The 24,876-nt window shown below is 39.5% G+C and overlaps 1 protein-coding gene and 1 long non-coding RNA gene across 2 annotated transcripts; one reads left to right on the forward strand and one right to left on the reverse strand.

The window, feature by feature from the left end:
* Positions 1 to 59: 59 nt before the first annotated feature.
* LOC145330839 (uncharacterized) lies at positions 60 to 24,680 on the reverse strand. The gene is made up of 4 exons (XM_080175503.1): positions 24,626 to 24,680; positions 21,180 to 21,247; positions 657 to 837; positions 60 to 480 (listed from the first exon to the last, which is right to left on the reverse strand). The coding sequence occupies exons 2-4, from the start codon at positions 21,223 to 21,225 to the stop codon at positions 60 to 62; spliced, it is 648 nt and encodes a 215-aa protein (XP_080031629.1). The 5' UTR covers positions 21,226 to 21,247; positions 24,626 to 24,680.
* LOC145329273 (uncharacterized) lies at positions 18,000 to 18,511 on the forward strand. The gene is made up of 2 exons (XR_013882836.1): positions 18,000 to 18,087; positions 18,477 to 18,511. It is a non-coding gene; the product is annotated as an uncharacterized LOC145329273 (long non-coding RNA).
* Positions 24,681 to 24,876: the final 196 nt, after the last annotated feature.

Here is a 24,876-nt window from a genome sequence, read left to right on the forward strand (position 1 = left end):
AAAAAGCACAAATAAACCTGAGTATTTTAGCTACAAAAAAAATTTCAAATGCAGAAATTTTAATTAAAAAATCGTTCCTGTATATTTTTGTTGATATTTTGAGTTTGATAGGGTTGATATATATTGGTAACTTTATACTGGCTTGTTTTAGGGATACCCTCAAAACCATTGTACGGCTTGTACTGATTTGTTGTTGATTTAGGGATACCTGCGAATCCATACTGTGGCTTGTATTGATTTGCAGGTGATTGATAAGGGGTTTGAAGATAATTATACCCCAATTGGGACTGACTTAACCCATATACAGCTTGATAGTTATGAGCTCCATACTGACTCGGACTATAATGATGTTGATATTGATTAGTTTGTAGATGGTGCAAGCCAGACTGAGGCTGATGTTGAACTAATGGTTGATATGCATGTTTTGAAGAAAGAGTTGATAATTGTTGCGGATTTTTGTAAGTTCCTGTCAACGGCCACCTAAAAAGTTTAAAATAAGATTAGTTTTCATAAACAATAAATCCATTCAATTGGAAAAAGAACTTTTTTATTATTCTTAATCTAATTTGAGGATAATTTTTTCCCTGACATAATACATCTACATTTTTCTTATATCACAGGAAAATAATCGCCTAAACAATTACTTACAGAACTACCTGTGATAATACTGGTATACATTTGTCTTTACAGGACTAGAAATTGACTGCTGATATCCGCCAGAATTGAACGGATATCCGGTGCTCTGATATGGATATCCATAGTTTGCTATAGGATATCCGGAGGACTGATGAGCTTGTGGATATCCGTAGTTTGTTGTCAGGTACCCATGACAGCATCCTAGAGAAAAATTTTTTTTTTAAGCAGAGTTACATACTAACTAGGATCGAGTAACTGTCAAAAGCTTCAACCTCAACTTTAAGTAGAAGCCCGTCGCTTTTTTGCTGGTCTTTAATACCCTGTTTTTTACTTATTTGGCTGTTAGTTGGACTTTTAACGATGATTTTATCATTTTTTCTGGAAATGTGTGCTGTGCATGCAAAATCGTCGATAAAACATAAAGTAAATTGAAGCAGCTTATAGTGCCTAATAGAAATGACATCATACAATTAAAAAGACCAATGATAGGCCAGTATACATTTATATTGATTAGGAAAAATGTATACTGGCCTATCATTGGTAATTTGTATTGTACGACCGTACGACGTCATTTCAAGTATTTCTAGTGCTACCCTTTATTTTAAAATAACTGCTTCAAATAAAATGGTGGGGGGATTTTTTTTATTTTTTGGGGGGTTTGGGGTGTCCCACCCCCTCCCACCCCCCCCCCCCAGAAAAAAAATAGCAAAAAATCACAACAGGACCAGTAGGTAAATTCCCTGAAGAGTAGAATCCGAACGGTTCAGTGGTTACCGAGATCTTAAGGGACGGACGGACAGACATCATTCTACTTTGTATTATAGATAAATTAAACCATATTAGATAATTTCTAACTGTAACGATAACTAAATGCAAGCATGATGAAGTATAAATAATGGATCAATTTAAAAAGAGAATGTAAGAGGGAATGAGAAAGAATATCATTGGCCCCCTGGCAATTTATTTATTTTCATCAAATGACTTTGAAATTATTAATAGAACACACTCAATCTTTTTAAGGGAGGGGACAATGCACTGTAAATTATACTGAATTTTCAAAGATTTAATATGCTCTGTTTTTCGTTGGCCTAAAAAGTCTAAGTTGATTTAAAATTGGATAATTTAAAGGAAGACGAAGAAAGTCGCTCAACAAATATACATGTGACGTCATAAAAATCAGGGATTATCCATATCTTTATTAGGGGTTTTCTTTCCCACTCCTCCTCTCCTCAGCCCTCATTTTTATGACGTCAGAATTATTTATAAGCGACTTTCATCGTCTTCTTTAAAGGAAGACGAAAAAAGTCGCTCAAAAATTATGCATGAGACGTCATAAAAATTATCCATTTTTAGGGGTTTTCTTTCCCACTCCTCCTCTCCTCATTTCTCATTTTTATGACGTCAGAATTTTTTTGAGCGACTTTCATCGTCTTCATTTAAAGTAACATTGACTAAACTTTGCCACCAATTATTGTTATCTCTATAATTATCTTTGTCTATCCGATGTGTATGTTTCTAATATAAAAATTCCTTGATTTTCTATTGTTCATCCAATCCCCCCCCCCCCTTTCTCTCTCTCCCTCTCAAATCTCCATAATTCGCTTTGTACATTTGAGCATCTTAATTTTTTTGTGCTTCGCTTCTAATAAATGTTGGCAAGCTGCCATCCTTGTTAAAATATTTTTGCTAGAAGTCTAAAGGTACACAAAATAAATAAAGCCCTGGAAAGCTAAATTTAAGGCACATGGATATGGGGGATAGGACAATTGGCAATCAATTGAACCACGGCAGATTTAGCTTGCGTAGATGATTATTAGATGCATGAATAGTTATTATTCGCATTGTATTAAAAACAGCTTTCCGTGGATGTAAAATGTACAATTATAAGATATAAACTATTTTTAGACCCGAGAATCCGAAGGCGCGGGCAAAAAAAACTGATTCTAATCTTATGATTATACATTTTCATATTCGTAGAAAACTGGATATAATACGATGCTAGACATAGTTTTTTTCATATGCATGAGAACCGGTTCTAATCCACTGGATATTAATCGGTTTCGAATGAATACGAGAAAGTTTATCCTAGTAACACATTCAAATTACAGTTGCGTTACCTCCTTCCCCCAAATAGCAAACTAAGTTAAATTCTATTGGCTTATCCCTGTACAACTTGCAAACACACATTAATTGCATTTTAACAAGGATGAAAACATCCATAAAAGCGATGCAATGAAACAGTAAGACAAACGGACATTAACACTTATATAGTGTTAGAACTGAATAATCAGAATATAAAGAAGCAAAATTGTAAGTAAATTTGTTGAAAAACTGCTTTATACAGGATAATGATTATGGACATACTTAATTTTTTAGGACTTGATTATAGAATTGCTTTGCTTATAACATTTTACTTTGTTGTCCCAGGAATCAATATACCAAAATTCAGATCAATCGGATGATTAGATCACATAAAAATTTGTTGTTAAAAAAGTAAAAAATTCAACATGTTTAAAATGAACGTATGGACATTTTGGTAATGATTATAGAGATGCTACGATTTTTAAATCGTACCTAACTACTAAAGGAATCACCATGCAAGATTTGATATCGATAGGAGAATTCTAACATGCCTAAATTAACGAAAAAGCTGTCCGTTACGGACGGACGGACCGACCCTAATTATAGAAAAGCTTCGCTTTTAAAAATTTTATTCGCCACTGATAGACTTTATTGTGTAGTTTTCTTTAATCATTGATTCATTTTATCTAAACTTCTCTTTCAACCATTTGCATTTCAAAAGTTGAAAATCATCTTTATAGAATTAAGTCAATAAATCCCTCTTTGCGTCCATACATACATAAAAGTACAACTTTCAATAAAAATGGTTAGTTTTTAACAGAGGCGTTAAGGGGGTGGCTTACCCCCTTTAACGCCTTTATTAACTTGACTAAGGAACTACCATCCCCCGATACACTATTACAGCCACAGGTATGTTAAACTTAAGAGGAGTGTCAAATAAAATCCACCCCACACCGTGTTCCAGAAAAGCCAAAAAATGACAAAAAATCATAGAGAGTGTATATTTTAAAATTTTGATGAAATTTTATTTAAATAGCAATAAGTATCAATATATCTTTCAATATAATGGCGAAATTTTAAATATCTCCATCCTGGCTGGCACAGGATGCCAGCAAACCTGGCAGGGTCATACAGGTAAAGAGCAAAAATATTTAGTTTGCCTTATCTAAGCATTTTAAGTTACCAAATACTAAAATATCCTATACCAGTACATACCAATATCAAATTTAAGTCAATTTCAGGGTCCAGGTATGATCCTGCAGTTCCTGATCCCTTTGAAATCTTTAAACAGCTCTTGAGACCGCAATTTTTGACTTATAGACTTCAAATTTTAAACATGAGCTTTTCTAACAAGTATGTATGACCTACTGAAATCATATGAAAATCTGCCGCCGTTTTCCCGCCGACCGCCGCCGCCGAAATTTATATTTTGAGATTTCTAATCTAAAGTTGACATACAGATGAGCCTATTTCTTATTTATTTTTTGTGTGTATATGTAGGGAGGGAGGGGACAATGGGCTGTTTATTATAATAGTCCCCAAATTCACCAAATAGCATTTCTTATTTGTAGGCATAACAATTTGCTGGACTTTTATTGAATTTTGATTGGTTGGTTTATTAGTTGAGTGTCCAAACGTTTCAATCACTAATTGTAATTTATAGAAGGGGCAATTTTGTGTAATAGCATTGGGAATGTACATTAATTTCTCGGCCATTGTCTAATCCCTATAAATCTCTGATATGAAAGACTTTCATTTTATTTTCAATTTACTTGAAAGGAAGCATTTTCTATCTTAAACAATACAAATTCTACTTGTCTTTTTTTAATAAGTATGAAAGCACCTTTGGAAAAAGGTTGCTTAATAAAAGGGTGAAGGGAGTAAATAATGCTAACAAATTAAATAAGAATATATATTTGAACTAGGAAACGACATAAAAATTTGTAAACTTCTAGCTTTAATGGGTTCAGATGTGGATATAAGTGGGGCATTCCCCCCCCCCCCCCTCCCAATAAAAAGGTAAAATGGTTCAGATAAAAGCTTAGACATATAGGGATAATCTTTATTTAAAACTTTGCTTTGCTTTTAGTTTAAATGAATATGTGTTTTAAATAAGTAGAAAATAAATTACTTTTATATCTTAGATAGACCCAGTATCTTTAGGGCTTAAAAAAACAAACTTCGCATACTTTTGCATACACAAGGTAAAGTTCTCTGATATTATACATACATCTAATATCACCATGTAAGAGGATTTGCTTGCGCTCTTTTGCGCTTAAGAGATCTGGAACCAAACGTATAATTTTCATTAGAAGAAAATTGTCTATTTAACAGAAATCGGGTATGCTAAGAAAACCATCTACAATTACATCAAAAAATGGAGATTTGACTTCTTTTAAAGGCTAAACGTATAAATTATTACATACTGATTCCAAAAATATATAATACTTAAAAATAGCTTTAAAAATAAAGGGTCCACACTGATTTGAAATGTAGTTTAGTTGACCTTAAAAATAGTTGTTAACAATGATGAAAAGGAACTTAATTCCATACCTCTGGTATTATTACACATAAAATTCTTATTTTTCATAGTAAAGAGCTAATTCTTACGGCTTTATTTCCAAAAACTTGTGTATATTACTAAACAATTGTTTAAAAGTGTATTTTCCAAAATGTAAAAAACGATTATTTGTCACTTGCTGGAACATAGTGGGCCCCACTGACATTTAAAATACACACCTCTTAATGTTTGTAGTACAACTCCCCCCCCTCCTCCCCCTTCCCGAGAAAACTCTCTGCATGCCACTGGTTTTTTAAAGAGCAGATTCTTTGTCAGACTGAAAAAAACTTGTATCGTATCGTATTACAGACATTAATAGAAAAAATGTGTAAGTAAAGGAAAGTTGATTACAGCGTCGTAATGCTAATCATGGTTTTTCAGTACGGCTGAGGAACGGCCCTATTCCCGCGGATATAAATCGGTTTTGAAGCAATACTGGAAAGTAAAATAATTACTAAACTTAAAAATCGGATAAGGCCTGCATTTCAGACTGACACCTAAAAAGTAGCTTCGCTACTAAAATTTTTTAAAATTAGAAAATAGTAATTATATTTTGTAAAACAATGGGCTAGGAATTATTCTGGTAAGCCGAGCGTTCTCGGCCCACAGGGTAACGAGTTCGAGTTCAACGAGCCCTAGCCTTGAATTATTCTACCAAAACAAACTAGCAGGATTTAGTCATACAGAAATTATATATTTAACTGAATAATATTTACAAGCAATGTTTACTATATATATACAACAGATTATAACAATGGTTAGGTTTGAAGGGGGTGTGGGACGCTAGGGCTTAGCTCCCGGCGGTAGACAGGCTGTGGGGGCAGCGGTGGTAAAAGGGGAGGCAGCGCCTTCCCGGTTATATAAGCGCGTGAGGGGCGCGTGATAGCTGCATGTTTGAGCCCCTCCCCACATTTAGGCAGGCCAGTTTGACCGCTAGATAGCGGGGTCAACATCGGTCATGAGATAGATGGTGATATAATAAGATTAGTGCAGTGGGTTTGTTATGATAAGTCACAGCGTAGCAACTCTGTAAACTGCCTGTCCGTCTGGTTGTCGTATTACCACAACCTCCCCTTCAAGGGTTGCGTGGCTCTCGAGCCACCAGGCCTTGAACCTGGGGATACGACAACCTATGTCTGCGCAGGACAGGCTCTTCCTGGGGCACAGCTCGATGGAGGACAGCTCTGGCTACACAGGCTCCACGGGACACTCGTTGCTCGGTCTGGCTGTGGTTGGATATCAGCATTGTCAGCTCCTGGTTGGCTTCTAGACGGGGGTTGGCGACGGCCAGGCCCCGGCGCTGGAAATTTTGCCTCGTCTGCAGGACTAGCTCTGCCTCAGCGGGTAGCTGGACACGGAGGCCTAGGCTAACTCTGGTGGTTCCCAAGGGGGGAATGACGATGGATGAAGGCGCATAAAATTCCATGGGGGCGCCTGCTTGGTTCAGGTTGCTTGGCCTCCTAGCTCCTACCCGGATAGGGATGGCTGTCATCAACAGGGGGCACATGGCTTCAGCTTCGTCCTCGGGGGCGGCCTCTTCCATTGCAACAGCTGCTTCTCCTCCTACAGGCTCGCTGCTGGCTGGCAGGTGCTCCATGTCTGTATCCGGATTCCAGATGGCATCTCTGGGTGGCTCTGGAACTGGCGGCGGCGGCGGTGGTTCGTTGGGTTGCTCCTGCAGGTCCTCTTCTACTGGGTCACGATCCTGGCCGCTGGGCTGTGGGGCGGCTGCGGCCGGCTGGTGCACTGGGAACTGTCCTGGGTCGCTAGCTGCGGGCGCCGCCGCTCCAACCGGCAGCTCGGTGGCATCCTCGTCGCCGTCCACGTCGACTTGAATGTCTGCTGGAATCTGGTGGGCAGTCACATCTCCAGTGTATTTGCGCAGTCGGCCTACATGCGCGGTAACTTCCGAGATCCTGGCTATTGGAGAGGCAGGTTTGATGACATAATGGACTTCTGTAGCTTTCCTCACTACCTTCCAGGGGCCAGTCCATCTCTTGGTGATCTTGGCTGCCTTCCCTGGCACCAGGCGGGGGGCCAGGTACCAGACCAAGTCTCCAACCTCATACTTGGCCGTGCCTTCGTAGGCTGCCGCGCTCCTCCGGATGGCTCCCTCCTCCTTCTGCTGGATGGCATCATACACTGCATAGTAACGTTGCAGGAGGGCTTGGACGTTGGCTGGAACTGAGGCATATTCTGTTTCTGGCAGCCGGAGCACCATGTCCACCGGAAGCTTGGCCTCTCTCCCAAAGAAGGCCAGGAACGGGGTCACGCCGGTAGATCTGCAGGCCTTGGTGTTGTAGGCGAAGGCAATGGCAGGCAAGTGGGGCTCCCAGTTGTTGTCGTCTCTGTCTAAGAACAGACGCATGCCTGTATTGAGCGTCCGATGGAACCTTTCCACTCGGTTGGACTGTGGGTTGTAGGGTGGTGGATGTGTCAGGCCAATCTCAAGCCTGGAGGCCAGTTCCTGGAATACCTGGCCGGTGAACTCCATCCCATTATCGGAGTGGATCTTCAGGGGGCATCCAAACGTGGCCAGGTGGCGGTGCAGCAGGGCTTCAGCCACCGTGAGGGTGCGCTTGTTGGGGATGGCGTAGAGGCTGACAAACCGGCTGAACCCATCTTGGCAGGTGAGGATGTAGCGGTTCCCAGCTGGGGTCTCTGGCAGCGGCCCCACCAGGTCGATGAACAGGACTTGCTGTGTATACCCCTGGCGGGAGGGTACATGTATCCCTTGCTTCAACCTTTCCTTGGTAACCTTCTGGACACATTCAGGACAAGTCTGAACCATCAGACGGACGTCACGGGCCAGGTTGGGCCACCAGAAGTGCATGGCAACGCGGGCGATAGTCGCGTCCATCCCAAAGTGTCCGGCCATGGGGGTCCCATGGGCTAGAAAGAACGCGTCCTGCTGGAGGGCCGAAGGCAGCAGGTATCTTGTCCGTTCCCCTGTCAGGGTCTGGTCAGTGGTGGTGAGGCAACCATGCTCGTCAAGTCCCAGGGCTGGGAAGCGGCTGGCGTACTGCTGCTCGTCTCGTTCCTTGCCGCGCAGCTCAGCCTTGGTTGGGGCTCTGCCATCAGCCACCCACTGGCGGACACGGAGCAGGAGAGGGTCTTGTGTCTGGGCTTCTAGTACTCTAGCTGGGTCCAGTCGGGCGGCAGGGGGCCGGCTGGCTGCGGACTCCCCTAGCTGGCAAAGGTTATGGATATACTCAGCCTGCTCTGCTAATTCTTCGGCGCTGGCCGTTGGCATGTTGGCGTCCTCCCGGCGGCTGAGGGCGTCAGCGTTGGTGTTCTGGGTGCCAGGACGGTGGCAGACAGTAAAATCTAGGGCCGCTAGCTCCTCTTGCCAGCGGGCCACCATCCCTGTGGATGTGTTCAGTGACTTCATCTGCAGCAAGGCTGAGGAATCAGTGTTGATCTGGAAGCTGCGGTAGGACAAGATGCCGTGGAATTTCCGGATTCCATACATAATGGCGGCCATCTCTCCCTTCCAGGACGGGTAGCGAGTCTCGGGGTCGGTTGTCTTGCGCCCCACGGCGGCAATCAGTCTCTCCTTGCCGTCCTGGCATTGACAATGGCAGAGATGGCGCGGCTGCTGAAATCTGTGGTGAGCTGGAATACCGCTGGCAAGTCAAACCTGGGCGGCGCTCGGATGGGGGCTTGACGGAACTTGTCCTTGAGCTGCAGCAGCTGGGCTTCCATCTCAGGTGTCCAGGCTAGGGTCTTGGCCGTCTTCTGCCGATTCATCTCGTAGGTGAGGTCGGCATACTCTGGGATGAACAGGCGGTAGTATCCAAAGAACCCCAGAAGCGCCAGCAAATCTTTGGGGGTGCTGGGGGCCGGCCAGTCCAGGATACGGTCAATATAATCCTCTTGCATGGCTATCCCCTCACGGCTGAGGGTGTGGCCCAGATAATCCACCTTGGCTCGGAACAGCTTAGTCTTGGCTGGCTTGAGGCGGATTCCTCCCCTGCGGTGGGCTTCCAAGACCTCTCGGAGCCTAGCCAGGTGGGCCCAGGTATCCTGGTGGAAGGTCAGGACGTCGTCAAGGTATGACTGGAGGTTGGCTGTGCCTAATGGGTTTAGGACCCCTGCAATAAATCTGGAATAGACAGATGGTGCCGTAGCCAGGCCAAAGGGCATCCTTTTCCATTGATACAAGCCTCTGGGGGTGGTGAAGGCGGTGCAGGGCCGGCTGTCCTCGGACACACGGATGGTGTAGTATGCGGCCACCGCGTCTAGGGCACTGTAGACGCGGTGCCCTCCAGCTCGTTCTACCAGCTGCTGGATCCTGGGCAGAGGGTAGCTATCCAGCTCCAGGCACTTGTTGAGGGCTCTGTAGTCGACGGCCCAGCGGGTGCTCCCGTCCTTCTTCTTGATGGGCACCAAGGGGCTGCTCCAGGCGGAGTCTGACGGCTCTATGACTCCCTCCTGTAGCCAAGTGTCCAATTGTTTCTCCAGCTCAGCCTCCTGCCGCGGGTTCAGATCCCTAAATCTCTGGCGGATCGGCTGGGTCCCTGGCTTGAGGCGCAGCTGCAGCTCGACTACATCTGTGCAGCCGGGGGTAGAGTTGGAGAAGACGTCCCTGTACTCTGATAACATGGTCCAAACCTCCTTCTTGAGCAAGGGATCCTTGCGCAGGAACTCGTTGTCTTCCATCTCAAGGGCCTCCCACAACTCCTGCATGTCTGGGGGCTCAACAGGCTCTTGGAGTGGAGACTCGGAGGAGGCTTATCAGAAACCTCTAAAATGTCGGGCTTGACCAGCTCCCCTGCCACTGGGAGGCCAGCGTCCAGCAGGAGGGGCGTCTCCCCTTCATTTACCACCAGCACTCGAAACACAGTGGCGGATCCAGGCCTGTGGGCATACAGGCCTTCTGGGATGACAAGATCCTCCCCAAACCTCTGTTCTGGGGCAGCTAGTTGGATGGCATCCTTGGTGCGGTGGCCTACTAACTCAACAGGGACCGCCATGACACCGCGGCCAGGCAAGACCACCCGCTTGGCCGTGCGAAGTTGGGGTGGCTGGCCGTCAGTTGGAGTGACAGCGCTTAGCCTATACGTGGCTGGTGTGGGGTCAGCTTCGGCTCCGGGAGCCACCGGCCGCAACTTGACGGGCTCGGCCTCGGGAGGGGCTGACGTGTTGGAGCCAAGTGTGGCTCCGAGGGCGTCCGGCCACGATTTGACGGGCTCGGCGCTGGGAGAGGCCAAGGCGCTGGGTCCAGCCTGGGCTCCGTGGGCGTCCGGCCGCGACTTGACGGGCTCGGCGCTAGGAGAGGCTGAGGCAGCGGAGCCATGCATGGCTCCGGAGGCAGCCGGCCACGACTTGACGGGCACGGCGCCGGGAGAGGCTGATTCCTGGGAGTTGAGTGTGGCTCCGGGTGCATCAGACCGCGACTTGACGGGTCTGGACTCGGGCTTGGCTGGTTGACTGGCTGGGGGTCCCAGGTAGAGGGGGCCAGGTGGACACGGCTGGCCGTTGATAAAGGTGTCGGAGGAGAAGATTGGTTCTGGAGGGCTGACAATCTCAGGGAACGTTGTTGGCAGGTTCTCCCGCGGCACCTTGGGCACTGGGGGCAACCCCATGGCTAGCAGGTTGGCCCCCTTATGGGCGTTGAGCGCAGCATCCACCCAGTGCATGCCTTTCTCGACCACACGCGGCTGCTCTGGCAGTGGGCCTGGCAGAGGCCCCTCATAACTCAGCTCTCTCTCGGCTGTCTCCCGGTCAATGGGGACGCCACGGAGTGGGATAAACTCCCCACGCACCCACAAGCAAGGTGGTTGCATGTCGAAACAGAGCCTAGTTCCGAACTCCTTGAGAAAATACCCTCCTAGGTTCAGAGGGTGTGAGAGGTTCCGGACCACAGTCACGTGGTAAAGATGGAGTATAAGGGTGTGTGAGACTGCCATATATAATTCTTTCAATTTTCCTATTACCTGGAGGGGCTGGCCTTCCTCGTTAGCAGTCAGGATTTGGGTGTTGTCCGGAATCAACATGCGTTGCACGCCCATTGCGTGCATGAGGTGTTCAGAAATTACAGCAGACCCTGGTACACGGTTGCCAGAATCGATCATGGCATCAACCTGTACATGCTGGGCAGGGTCAGGAGTAGGAAACCTCACCCTGATATGGCAGGGGAAGTGGAGGTCCTGCCCTTGAGGGGGCCTCCCGTTCGGCTGGGGTTGGCAGAAACTTCGGTGGTGGCCGAACCGCAGCTATGGTGGTATCGCTTACCATGGTGGCTTAGACTGTAGCTTCGAATCACTAGAGCTTATTAATTATCACTGAGTCAACAATTTTATATTTATTTTTATCACTTGGTTGACATTTATACACACTTATGTGTTGTTATCACTAGGAGCTCTAGGTGTGATTCTGGAAGCACTGGCAGCAGGGAATGTCCGTCCTGCAAGGTTCAGAGGGGTGATGGCGGTAGGGAATGACCCGTCCTACAGCGCCGCTGGTTCGAATCCCGAAAATGACGGCAGGGAATGGCCCGTCCTGCAGCGCCTCGGGTTCAAATCCTGGAAGGCAGCGGCAGGGAATGTCCCGTCCTGCCGTGCCTGTGGCTCAAAATCTGCTATCCGTCGCAGTGGTAGGGCTTACTTGTGTGCTGAAGCTTCGCAGCCACACATTGCCTTCTCAAGGAGACCAGCACCCAGCTGTCTGTCTCGTAGGTTTGGCCTGGGTGTCCTGGGGCTTGTCCCAGCTACACTTGCCAATTTAGACTCAGTTCTGTAGCCGTCTGAGCTAAATTATCAGATTACCGTGGCTGCGCACCTAGCGCTACTCCTACACGGTACGGAAAAAGCGTCTTAACTGGCGCTTTTAGCAGGCTAAATCTGCTTGCCGTAGGCCAGAGGCCCACATATTGCGTTCAAAATGATGGAAATTCGACCTAAAAAGGCCGTCTCGCGGGTCAGTTGGCTTCTCAGTTGGCGGCTGATTGTCCCCTTACTTGCCAAAGGGTCCAATCAGAGGTAGAATAGGCTAGTTTCTGTAAGGCTCGATTGAAACACGCTGACACCAAGTTCTGGTAAGCCGAGCGTTCTCGGCCCACAGGGTAACGAGTTCGAGTTCAACGAGCCCTAGCCTTGAATTATTCTACCAAAACAAACTAGCAGGATTTAGTCATACAGAAATTATATATTTAACTGAATAATATTTACAAGCAATGTTTACTATATATATACAACAGATTATAACAATGGTTAGGTTTGAAGGGGGTGTGGGACGCTAGGGCTTAGCTCCCGGCGGTAGACAGGCTGTGGGGGCAGCGGTGGTAAAAGGGGAGGCAGCGCCTTCCCGGTTATATAAGCGCGTGAGGGGCGCGTGATAGCTGCATGTTTGAGCCCCTCCCCACATTTAGGCAGGCCAGTTTGACCGCTAGATAGCGGGGTCAACATCGGTCATGAGATAGATGGTGATATAATAAGATTAGTGCAGTGGGTTTGTTATGATAAGTCACAGCGTAGCAACTCTGTAAACTGCCTGTCCGTCTGGTTGTCGTATTACCACATTATATCTACTAAAATATCTTATTTACATTACTTATAGACAAACCAATCACTTAACTGACCAAATCTACAACTTATAAAGTATCTACGCCGCCAAAGTGCATTAAACCATAGAGAGAGAGAGAGAAGGGACAATGCTCTGTTCATTACACTAGTTTTATAATAATGTGTTCTTATTCGTTGGCTTAACAACTTTGGGGACTTTAATGAATTTTGTGTATCATTATCGGGGATGTACATCAATTTATCAGCCATTGTCTTATTCCTTTAAATTCCTGGCCATAGACACAAAAGAAGAAATTCAACTTTTACTTTGTTTGGGCCGAAAAATTAAAGGGCTGAAAAATGTGAACATTACATGATTATGAATGTTTGGGTTTTTGTACAGGCTGACAACATCCATAAAAGCGAAGCTATGAAATTAGACTGTAGGACAGGCGTACATTAAAACTTGTATGTATAGTGTCAGAACTTGACTGTATATAAGCTTTTCTTATAATTATAAATATAAATCACATAAAGCAATTCAAAATATTAATTTAAACCTTTAAAAAAAAACCAAGCTAATCTATAAAAGTTCATCTATGTATAACCTTGCAATATGTCTTTTTCTCGGTGCGTCAGTAACGCTAGTTTTTATCTTAAAATATCAAATATTCTTAATGTTAAATGAATGCCAATCAATTAAGCAAATAATTTCAAACTTTTTCGCTGCATTCTTCTATTCTGATCCAAACATAACGACAGACATTATTACATTTACTGTTGTAGAAACAAATCTATAGTATAGATGTATGGACAAGATAACTACCTGCCCCCCTTTTCCAAGGACCCTTGTTCGTCTACTAGCAAATTGTTTTCTGCTACTTTGATGTGTTAATATTCCCGACACTAATGGTTGATTTATAAAACCCAATTGAGAGTCGGTTCAATGTCCTTGGGATGGGGACATACAGTTATTTAACCCCTTCCCCCCATCTAGTGTTTTACTCTAATAATATAGAGTAGCTGCGCTGCTAACATTTCCCGGGGGCAAACATGGTCAAACATTAACCATGGTTCCCGAAGTATAGAGTAGCTGCGCTACTAACATTTCCCGGAGGCAAATATGGTCAAACATTAACCATGGTTCCCGAGTTATAAGTAATTATTTATTTGATAATTCTATTGCATTTTTTTAAAACAATAATTTGCAATATAATAAAAAACCAATATTTTTGTAAATCATTTGGGATTTGTTTCAATTTATCGCCCATTGGAAGAATGATATTTCATTATTGCTTCGAAACCGATTAATATATGCTGGATTAGAAGCGGTTCTCAGCCATACTAAAAAATCATTTTCCACGAATATTAAAATAAAAGTCCTAATATTAAAACCAATTACTATTAAAACATTTTGTTTTACAGGCAAGTAGGAAAGGGATATTGGACGGCAAATTGCACTGGTAACCAACATTTTCAATTACGGTATTTTATCTCTTGTGTCAAAATCTTTGCGTACTTTTCCATGTTAGAAATGTCCTATAGTTTTCAAACTCAAAGTTAGATTTAGAATGCGTAGCAACTCTATAATAGCTACCAAAAATTCCAAATGTCCATTTAAAGGAATTTAATTTGTAACAATTTTTAGTATGATATAATTATCCAATTAATCTGATTTTTGTAACAAAAATTCCTAGGACAACCAGGTATAATGGTTTAAGCGTTGCATGTCTTTAATTAAGTGCTAAAATTGTAAGTATGTCCTGAAACCATTTTACTACAAGTTTCCATACAAATATGTTTAAACCTTTGAATTAATATTCTTATTATTATTAAAATGACGGGGGTTATAGGTAGACATTTAGGGGAATATTAGCAAGGACAACTTTGTTTATCATCATTGGGGATGTACATCAATTTATCGGTCATTGTCTTATCCCTTTAGATCCCTGTATTTTTCTGAATTTACACATTCCCATAGTTTCTCAAGGGGTGTCAACACCCCCTGCCCTTACGCCCTACAGCTACATTTAAAGCTATCTGAATTAATGGTTTAAAGTGCTAAATAAAATTCATTAATTTTTAATTTATTAGATGAAATTAATTGAATTTAACAAGGAACATATGTCCATATCAATACCAGCAATAAAACTAGATTTGATAACAGGAAACAAGCAGGAAGAATTTACAGTCTAGAAATTGGTATCACAATAGTTTTTAAGTACTTGCACTGCTAAAAAAAAGAGTCTATTTGAAGTATCCTTATTTATCAGAGCACACAAATTTTACGTGAAAAATAGCTTCGCTACCAAATATTTTGTTTACAGATTATTGGCGGATGGACGTCCAAGCTTTTTATTTTGGGTGGGTAAAAATTCTCAACCCCATTATTTATCCCCAGGGAATATTTTTACCTTTACCTTTTAATCCGCTCTACCCCACTTTCGGACGTCTTTGAATTGACATATTCTTGAAAAAAAATTAAAGCATTATACTTGTAGAGTATTTTTGCAACTAAATCTCTATGGTAGCCTAATCAAATGAAAATTATGCATAGAAAATTGTTATCATTTATTATGGCTTTAAATTTTTTTAAAGTGTCAAAAGCGGGTTCAAGGACAAGACAATTATGAAAAAGTATTGTAATTTTTAACTGTTTTCAAAATCTTCAATTTGCTTAGCCTCAAGGGAACACTGGTTTAACAAAAAAAAGTTTTTCCCCTCATAAAATTTTGAAGGAGGGATAAATACCTCCTTCCAATGTAAATTTAAACCTTTGGTTAAGATTTTGGTATCCTATAATGAATGGTATGGAAATATTTTATCTACTTTTTTGTTATAAGCTGCGCTAAAAGACCAAATCATAAATCGTGCTTGTTTTATGAACTGACCAATATGAAGTGTGGCTAGCAAGCCGCCTTCACCAACTTGTACTTTCACAAATTATATTTGTAAAGGATATAAGTCAGGGATGAGGGAGGTGTATACTGATTTTTTTAAAATAATTAAATTTTGTCACACCAGCATAAAGGATGTTCATGGATAGTCTAGCATATTTTGCTATTTTAGTAGACATATTAACCCTAAAAAAACAACCATTTAATAGAACAACCAGTATAGGAGATTACCCTACTTTAATTATAATTGACATTTGATAGGTTTTAATTTAAGTCTTAATTTTGGGGTGAGATGCGAAATGTTAACTAATATATTCACTTTTATCACGCTCAATTGCGGGTACTGTGGTTCTAAGAATAAATGTATTAGTACAGTTATATAATCCAGATAAATACTTTAATGCAGTGTTGGGGACCTTTTTCGTCTGATAGCAAATATCTTACTGCTATTTGTAGCGACCTAGCTGTGTAAATTTTTTGGCTGATATTTAAAGACCCGATTGAAAGTCGACACAGAGTCCCTTCCTCCTCTATTTTCTACTTTAATGTTCTGAGCGCTTTTTTTATAAAAGTTTTATTTCCCCTCCCTAAACCCTGAAAACAAAAGGATATGTGATTTATAGACCATTTAGTGCCCCAAACTATTTAAGAATAAATATGTACAGTGTTTATAAAATAAAGCTAATTTTGTTATAGTGTACTTTAGCCTATGATAGCCTATAGAGGATGATGGGAAACGCCACATCTCTGAATTAAACAAATCTTGCTTAATGATGTGAATGATTATTTAGTCAACCGCCCTTCAGACGACCAACCCTTTGATTGCACGACTTTTATCTGGAAGTTCTAATTGCATAGGATTTTTGTGGGGAGGGTAAATAAACATAAAGGATTTGTTGAGAAATTGCAATTATGAACTTTTCGCTATTTCATGAGAATTTAATTTTACTGTTTTGTCTTTATACCAGACTCTAAAAGGCCCAATAGGCCACTCAATATAATTAACAACAGAGAAATTTTCATAGGCGCTAAAATATATCATATAATTATATAATATAAAGTTGTAAGGTTTTTTTGTGTTTGTAGCTAAAGATCTCAGAAACTGCTAGTCCGAATTTAATGGACTTTTCAGGGAAGTTTTATAATTGTCTTGGTGGTTTTAAGATATTTTCCTGATCTCCTTTTCCCTCCCCAAGTCAATAACAAATTAGTAGTAAAATTAATTAAAAGCTTACATGGCATTTAAACCATATCTTTCAAAACTTTTCCTTTTATTTAATGAAAAATATATTGCAGTAATTATAAGAAAGTCATTATAATTAACAAATTTTTTGTTTAAACATAAAAAGAATATCTTTTCTAGTATGGCTTCGAAACCGATTACTAGATCCGGTTTTAAGCCATTCTGAAAAATCATGTATCATATAGTAGCCAATTTTCTACGAATAATAAAAAAAAATCATGAAATTAGTACACGTTTTGTTATACGAATCTTTCGGCCCTACGGGGCTAAAAAAACTGGTATTAATCTTATAATTTTACTTTTACTATCCGCGAAAAGTTGTCTATAATACGATGAGATTGGTGACTAGTATTTCTTTTTTAGAATACCATCCAATATAACAAGTCTTCCCTGAAAATAAGAAAACAACTTGGATGAATGATTTCAGTGATCTTAAGAGACAACCAAAAGTACAGATATATTCCACATTAGAAATCAACTTTCTACCACTTAACTCTCATTGAAAAAATAAATTCAAATCTTTGACATGGACTTTCTTTTTTATTCTCATTGAGGGTCTTATTGATGTATGGATCAGCGATAAAAGGATAAGTAGTAAAGAACTCAAAAATTGTGGATGGACATTGTCCATTGGACAAGCGTACAAATTATTTTATATAGCAGATAAACATTATTCATAAAAAAAGTAGAAAATCACGAACTTCTTTGCATAAAATATGTCTTGTTTAGTATGACCTACGGACCAAGTAAATTATATACTGGATGCTCATTTGTTTGGGAATTTTCAACAAAAAAAATCCAGCCGTCTATCAGCAGCCAAGATACCTTTTCATCTTACGGTTTCCTAAGGCGGACTGAAAGATTGTATTGGAAGTATAATAGTGTGATGCGTTTGTGAACTCGAACCTTTATCCTTTTGTTTTCCTTATCATTAATGTCAGTTTGGAAAGCGGTGAAATTCAAATGTTCATAATTGGACGCGGCATTCAAAACAATGCTTGCGCATGGACCATAAACAAAGCGAGCGTAGCCATCTTTGATCTTTCTTTCAAAATGTGCGGATTATCTGCGTGATAAAAAACCATGTATAGTCAGAATTGTGGTGTTGTCCGTACTGAAAAATACCTTTGATTGCTTCCCGGCTTTACAGGAACAAAAACTTCGGTAAGAATTCTTTCTTTAAGCATTTTTAATGGAATGGAGTGAATTTTAAAAGACGGCAAATTAATCTTTCATTTTTACTTAAATTAGACCAAGTAATTAATTTATTTTTGTATCAGAATATTTTAATCGTAGTCTATAATGATTTTGTTTATGAATTTCAAATTCGTATTTAATTTTTGATTAATTTTAAGCAAAAAAGTAACCCTAGTATTTTATATATTTCAAATATAATTTCGAACGCACGCAACCTCTCATAATGAATATTTACTTTATTAAAAAAAGACGATTGTTCCAAATAAGAAAAGATTTATTCTCTTTTACAAGATTTATTTTATCATGTATTTAACATTTTAATATTTGATTATTAATTTTGTTATTTTCTATTTCAGCATGACCGTTTTCATACAATAAATTGTATTAGTAACTATGCTGGTTTTGTCTCTTGTGGGAAGTAGCAGGTTTCGTACGTCTGTACGCAAAGATCTGGTAAACGGCCAGCCAAATGCCGTTGTACCGAAACAAAGATATTCCGAATGAAAGAGTAGCTTCGGTATTAAAATTTTTGATTATGTAGGGCATAGTTTCAAAGGTAAAAAGTTATTGATCATTTTAAAACACATGCATTTCTATTATGATTTTTCACTCATTTACTTATCCCTTCGTCCTTTGTATAAGAGACCTGATTTCAAATTTAAGTGCACCTATTCAAAATCCCTTCTTAACAGCACAGCTACTCCTTAACTAGCAGTAGCCCGTACATTAGACTATAAAAGTTGGAAAGATTTTTAATCAATATAATAGATTTGAAATCTGCATAAAATTTTAAGGATTTTTTATAAAATTCGTTTTTTATATAATTCTTTATTTAAAGGCGCAAATACGATTTAAGTTAATAAATTTTGACCAATAGGATAGCTGGATTGGAAACTACCTACGCTCTAATTGGTTGAATGATGTACGTCACTTAAGCTTCTCCAATCAGAGTGCAGATAGTTTTCAATCCACCAATCACAGATCTTAAAATTATTTAACTTAATTTGTATTTGCGCCTTTAAATAAAGAATTATATAAAAAACGAATTTTATAAAAAATCCTTAAAATTTTATGCAGATTTCAAATCTATTATATTGATTAAAAATCTTTCCAACTTTTATAGTCTAATGTACGGGGATGTTCAACCATTTATCAGTTATTATCTTATCCATTTAGATCCCTACTTACTTATGCATAGAGAGTAGAGACTTCACTGCATCAACAAAAAATACTGTCAATACAATTGGGCAAAAAAAAGTACTCTAAACGATCATATAAAAACGAATTAAGAAAGACAGCGCGTTGCTAAAAGGAGAAATAAATGGGAAATTAAGAAGGTCTAAGAAAATAATATATTATAGCAATTCGCTATTATTTGTTTGTTTTAGGCTGTTTTGATAGAAAATATAATTTAAAAAATCATTGTGCTATGAAATTGCTTTTATTCATACACTAAAGCATTATTTTTATAGGTTATTAATCTATGTTTGTTCACCTAATATGTGTGAATTTGTACCAGAAAATTCCCCCAAAAGAAAATGCCCCAATTCTATACAGTCACGTGACTTGGCGCTCACACTTATTTTAAGTCTGCATTTACATAAAGAACAAGGATGGCAACATCAGTAAAAGCTGAGCTCAGAAATCAAACGTTAGACAAACGAACATAAACACTTAATATTTCACATTTCTGCAAAAAAAATCTGCGTTGTAAAAATTACTCCGCCCCCTCCCCAGGAAAACCCTGTGCACGCACCTACTCTATATGATAATTAATATTGAAAAAATCACCGATAATCATTAAAATTAAAAAATTCCTGGGTCACTTTAGATTTTCCTTCAGATAAAAATAATTTTCTTCAAAGATTGAATTTTTATTTAAATTTTCCCTGATTTGCCATTAATTATTTTCTTTACAAAAAATAACAAATCATTTGTAAGTTGTATTAAGGAAAAAGTTTCCTATTGTCTAGATAGACACGTTCAATAAAATTTTAATAAAACGAAGCTTTTTATAGTGCCCATAAAAATGACGTCATGATGGCCTACCATATTGGTCAATTTGAAATGTATACTGGCCTGCCATTGATAATTTGTGTTTTGGCGTATCATTGGTCATTTGTATTGAATTGCGTCATTTTTATTGGGACCATAAACAGCTTTAAAAATTATATTAAAAAACGTTTACTCCCCCCCCCCCCCCAGTTTTCAATAAACTTTGATTATATATCTATTACCTTTCACTTTTAGGTTTGTTTACTTTTAACAAGGATGATACAATATAAAGATTCAAAGGTTTTATTTTAGTCCAAGTTTTTAAAATTTGGATTTGGGAAAGGTTATTTATCTTGCATTGGACCTATCAGATGCTTTACTGTAAAGCAGATTTATATCGGTTCAACGGTTAGCGAGATCCTACGCGGCAGACAGACAGATAGACATGCTGAAACTTTCTCAAGAGGATTTTTGTAATAATATTGTATGTGCTCCTAAGATAGGAGGTACCTGGCAGCACCTAATAATAGTTATTTCTCGCATCGTATTATAAACGGCTTTCCGCGGATTTAGAATGTACAATTATAAGATTAGAACTAGTTTTTTACTCCCCGAGGTGCCGAAGGCACTAAAAAAAACTGGTTTTAATCTTATGATTGTACATTTTTATATTCGTAGAAAGCTGGATATAATACGATGCTAGACATAGTTTTTTCGTATGGATGAGAACCGGTTCCTATCCACCGGATTCGAATGAATAAGCTAAGAGGTACCTGGCAGCACCTAATAAACAATATTATTAACCTATAGAGTAGCTTCCCCTCATAATTTTTGTACGTCTGTGTATGTGTTTCTATGGCAAACAGTGAAATTGAAAACAAACAAAACGGCTCAACAGCTCTTTCTAACAATAACAAGGATGACAACATCCATAAAAGCGAAGCTCTGAAACGGTAGGACAAACCAACATTAACACTTGTAAATGTAGAGTGTCAGAACTTAATAATCAGAATATAAATGTATAAAAGAAAGACATAGATAATAATTAATTAAGAAAATATTACCTGTAAAAAGTGGAGCTAGATGAACTAAATGAAGAAAAAACTTCATTCTTGAAGCTACAAGGCCTGGCCTAAAACAAATAATATACTTTTTTTGTAATGAAATTGAGAAATGAAAAATACAACACATCATTTTTTAACCTGGATGTAGTTATTTGGTTCAGAGTCTGATTGATATAGGGAAATTTAAAAAATAATTCTAGCTATCAATCTTGAATAATAGCCAAGATATTCACATTTTTTCCAAACTGTTTCTAACAGACGGACGGGCATTTCGAATTGTAGAGTATACCCTATGAATATGAAAAGTAAATTTAACTTTACCCTATCTATACCGTATTCCATAAAGTAGGAAGGATTTTTTGTCTGAAGCTTAAGATTTCAATAACTGATTGAATTCTAAGTTTTTCTTTTTAGGAAATCTTCACATACATCCCCCTATCCTTTTAATTACAGAGCTCCTAGATTCTAGGGACGCAGCCGCTAGTTCTAAATATACAAAAAAAAGGTAAAGATTTTTTTTCTTTTCTGAACAATTATTAAATACTGTGTTTTTATCTCTGATTCCCTTGAGGCTAGGGGAAAATCCGCTAGATCAATTAATAAGTGCTTGAGACAAATTCAATCTTGAAATTAAACGCGACAGTCAGTGATCTCATATAATATTGAAACCAATATATTGAAAATACATCAAAGATCAGAGGTGGATTCTTTAAAAAAAATTGCCTCACTAATCGCTTAGTGGGGCAAATTGTTGTTGTGAAAAATCCACCAAAATTACATTAAAAATCTACAAAAATTAAACAAAAATATAGAATGGTTATGAACATAAGATTTTATTTAATTTTTGAAGATTTTTTATGTGATTTTGGTGGATTTTTCACGAAAACAATTTTGCCTTACTAAGCGATTATTGGGGGAAATTTTTTTTAAGAATCCACCTCAGACTTCTCTTGACGTACGTAAAGATCTTAAAAAAGAATTTTACAAGAACCAGGGATCTTAAAGGATAGGATAACGGCCGATAAATTGATGTATATTCCCAATGATAATAAACAAATTCACGTTCACCCTTCTTAGAATTATAATAATAGGTGATAAAGTTTGTACACTGCTAGCTTATACAAAATAATCACAATTTAATAGAAGTACTATAAGTTTTTAATCCAACGAATAAGAAACGACCTTATAAAACTCTGGGTAGCAGTATAATTTACAGTTGATTGTCTACCCACTTCATTATCAATTCCTAATTTTACATCAAGAATAGTTATTTCTAGCATCGTATTATAAACGGCTTTCCGCGGATATAGAAAGTACAATTATGAGATTAAAACTAGTTTTTTTTAGCCCCGAGGTGCCGAAGGCACCGGCTAAAAAAATTGGTTTTAATCTTATGATTGTACATTTCTATATTCGTAGAAAGCTGGATATAATACGATGCTAGACATAGTTTTTTCGTATGGATGAGAACCGGTTCCTGTCCACTGGACTCGAATGAATACGAGAAAAATTATTACTATCCGCTGGATTAGAACCTGTTCTGAGCTATACTACATAACCATGTATCGCATCGTACTATATGCAATTTACCACGAATAATAACATCTATACCAGTTTAGTTGGCCCGATCCTTCGGGGAAGGGGTGGGGCAAATTGACTGAAATTAATCATTTTATTTTTTCTATTTCACTATCCGCAAAAAGCTGTCCATAATACGATGCGATTTAAAACTATTACCGTTTTTAAAAACCTTGTTACCCAATACTAATGAAAATTCAATATTGAAAGATTTTCTTTTGCTTATAAGACAGAATATAAAATGTATAAAAACATTGACAGGAATACTGCATCTGTAGAAAAATTATGTTTTCTGAGGTTTGATCATTATTCGGACAAACAGCAATTTTATTAGGACAAACACAGGAGTGACAAACGTCTGAGTGGACACTTAACCTAACCTAATTCAAACCATAGACGTCCAAGCTTTTTTTTGGGGGGGGAGGGGGTAAAAATTTTTAAGGGGGGGGGTAATTCGTATTTACCCCCCAAAATTGTTTGGGGGGGGGGGTAAATACCCCCTCCTAATGGTTGGGGGTGCCTACGGCACCCCCAGGATAGGGGTAAATTTTAAATTGGGGGGGGGGGTAAAATTACCCCCCCCCCAAAGTCGTTTGGGGGGGGGGGTCAATCGCCCCATTATCCCCCCCCCCTTGGACGTCTATGCTTTAAACAATCTCATAGATTTTAAAAATGCCTAACCCCTTACTTGATTAACTTAATATTTCGGGCACTCCTGCGTTTGTCACTCCTGCATTATTAAAGGAAGGAAAAATAAACCACCCTTGTCTTGAAATTGATTTTAAAAAGAGGGTAAGTCTTTCGTGTATTACTTTAGATTCTAAAGTTTAGAACATCTTAGGTTAGGTTATGTTGCGTATTGGGTAGACCCTCATGGATAGGAAGGGTACCGCAGGTATAATTTAATTTTATTTCTAATTTCCATATCCCTTTAGAGTGTTGCATAAATGTATCATTTGGGATATATAAAGCGCGGCAATCCTTCAATAGAATCATGTTCAACTGTATCTCACCTGCGCTGCTATCCTTCAATAGAATCATGTACAACTGTATCTCACCTGCGCAGCTATCCTTCAATAGAATCATGTACAACTGTATCTCACCTGCGCTGCTATCCTTCAATAGAATCATGTACAACTGTATCTCACCTGCGCAGCTATCCTTCAATAGAATCATGTACAACTGTATCTCACCTGCGCAGCTATCCTTCAATAGAATCATGTACAACTGTATCTCACCTGCGCAGCTATCCTTCAATAGAATCATGTACAACTGTATCTCACCTGCGCTGCTATCCTTCAATAGAATCATGTACAACTGTATCTCACCTGCGCAGCTATCCTTCAATAGAATCATGTACAACTGTATCTCACCTGCGCTGCTATCCTTCAATAGAATCATGTGCAACTGTATCTCACCTGCGCTGCTATCCTTCAATAGAATCATGTACAACTGTATCTCACCTGCGCAGCTATCCTTCAATAGAATCATGTACAACTGTATCTCACCTGCGCAGCTATCCTTCAATAGAATCATGTGCAACTGTATCTCACCTGCACAGCTATCCTTCAATAGAATCATGTACAACTGTATCTCACCTGCGCTGCTATCCTTCAATAGAATCATGTACAACTGTATCTCACCTGCGCTGCTATCCTTCAATAGAATCATGTGCAACTGTATCTCACCTGCGCTGCTATCCTTCAATAGAATCATGTACAACTGTATCTCACCTGCGCTGCTATCCTTCAATAGAATCATGTGCAACTGTATCTCACCTGCGCTGCTATCCTTCAATAGAATCATGTACAACTGTATCTCACCTGCGCTGCTATCCTTCAATAGAATCATGTACAACTGTATCTCACCTGGAAGCTTGGTAATCTCTTTAATCCATTTTCTCATCTCACATAGTAAAGTTCTAAAAGTTTTAATTCACATAAAATTTTACTTTAAATAAAAAATTAGATAACATCAAAGCTTATTGAACAAATAATCGTACTACATAAAGTTAAAACTATCTATTCTTCAAACAAACACGTGAGTTTGCTTGTGTTCATGTTCTTGGGTGTTTAAATGGTATATTGTGTTAAAATTCCTTATATATAAGTAACAGGGT

The sequence above is a fragment of the Acartia tonsa genome, chromosome 10 (genome assembly GCF_053477335.1).
Source record: "Acartia tonsa isolate MP-2025a chromosome 10, ASM5347733v1, whole genome shotgun sequence".
Taxonomy (NCBI): domain Eukaryota; kingdom Metazoa; phylum Arthropoda; class Copepoda; order Calanoida; family Acartiidae; genus Acartia; species Acartia tonsa.

Coding starts and splice junctions, on each gene's coding strand:
- LOC145330839 (XM_080175503.1), bottom strand. CDS start 21,225: ATGAAGTTTTTTCTTCATTTAGTTCATCTAGCTCCACTTTTTACAG. Junction 838..21,179: donor TCTAGCTCCACTTTTTACAG/GTAATATTTTCT, acceptor ATTTTTCTCTAG/GATGCTGTCATGGGTACCTG. Junction 481..656: donor GTATACCAGTATTATCACAG/GTAGTTCTGTAA, acceptor TAAACTTTTTAG/GTGGCCGTTGACAGGAACTT.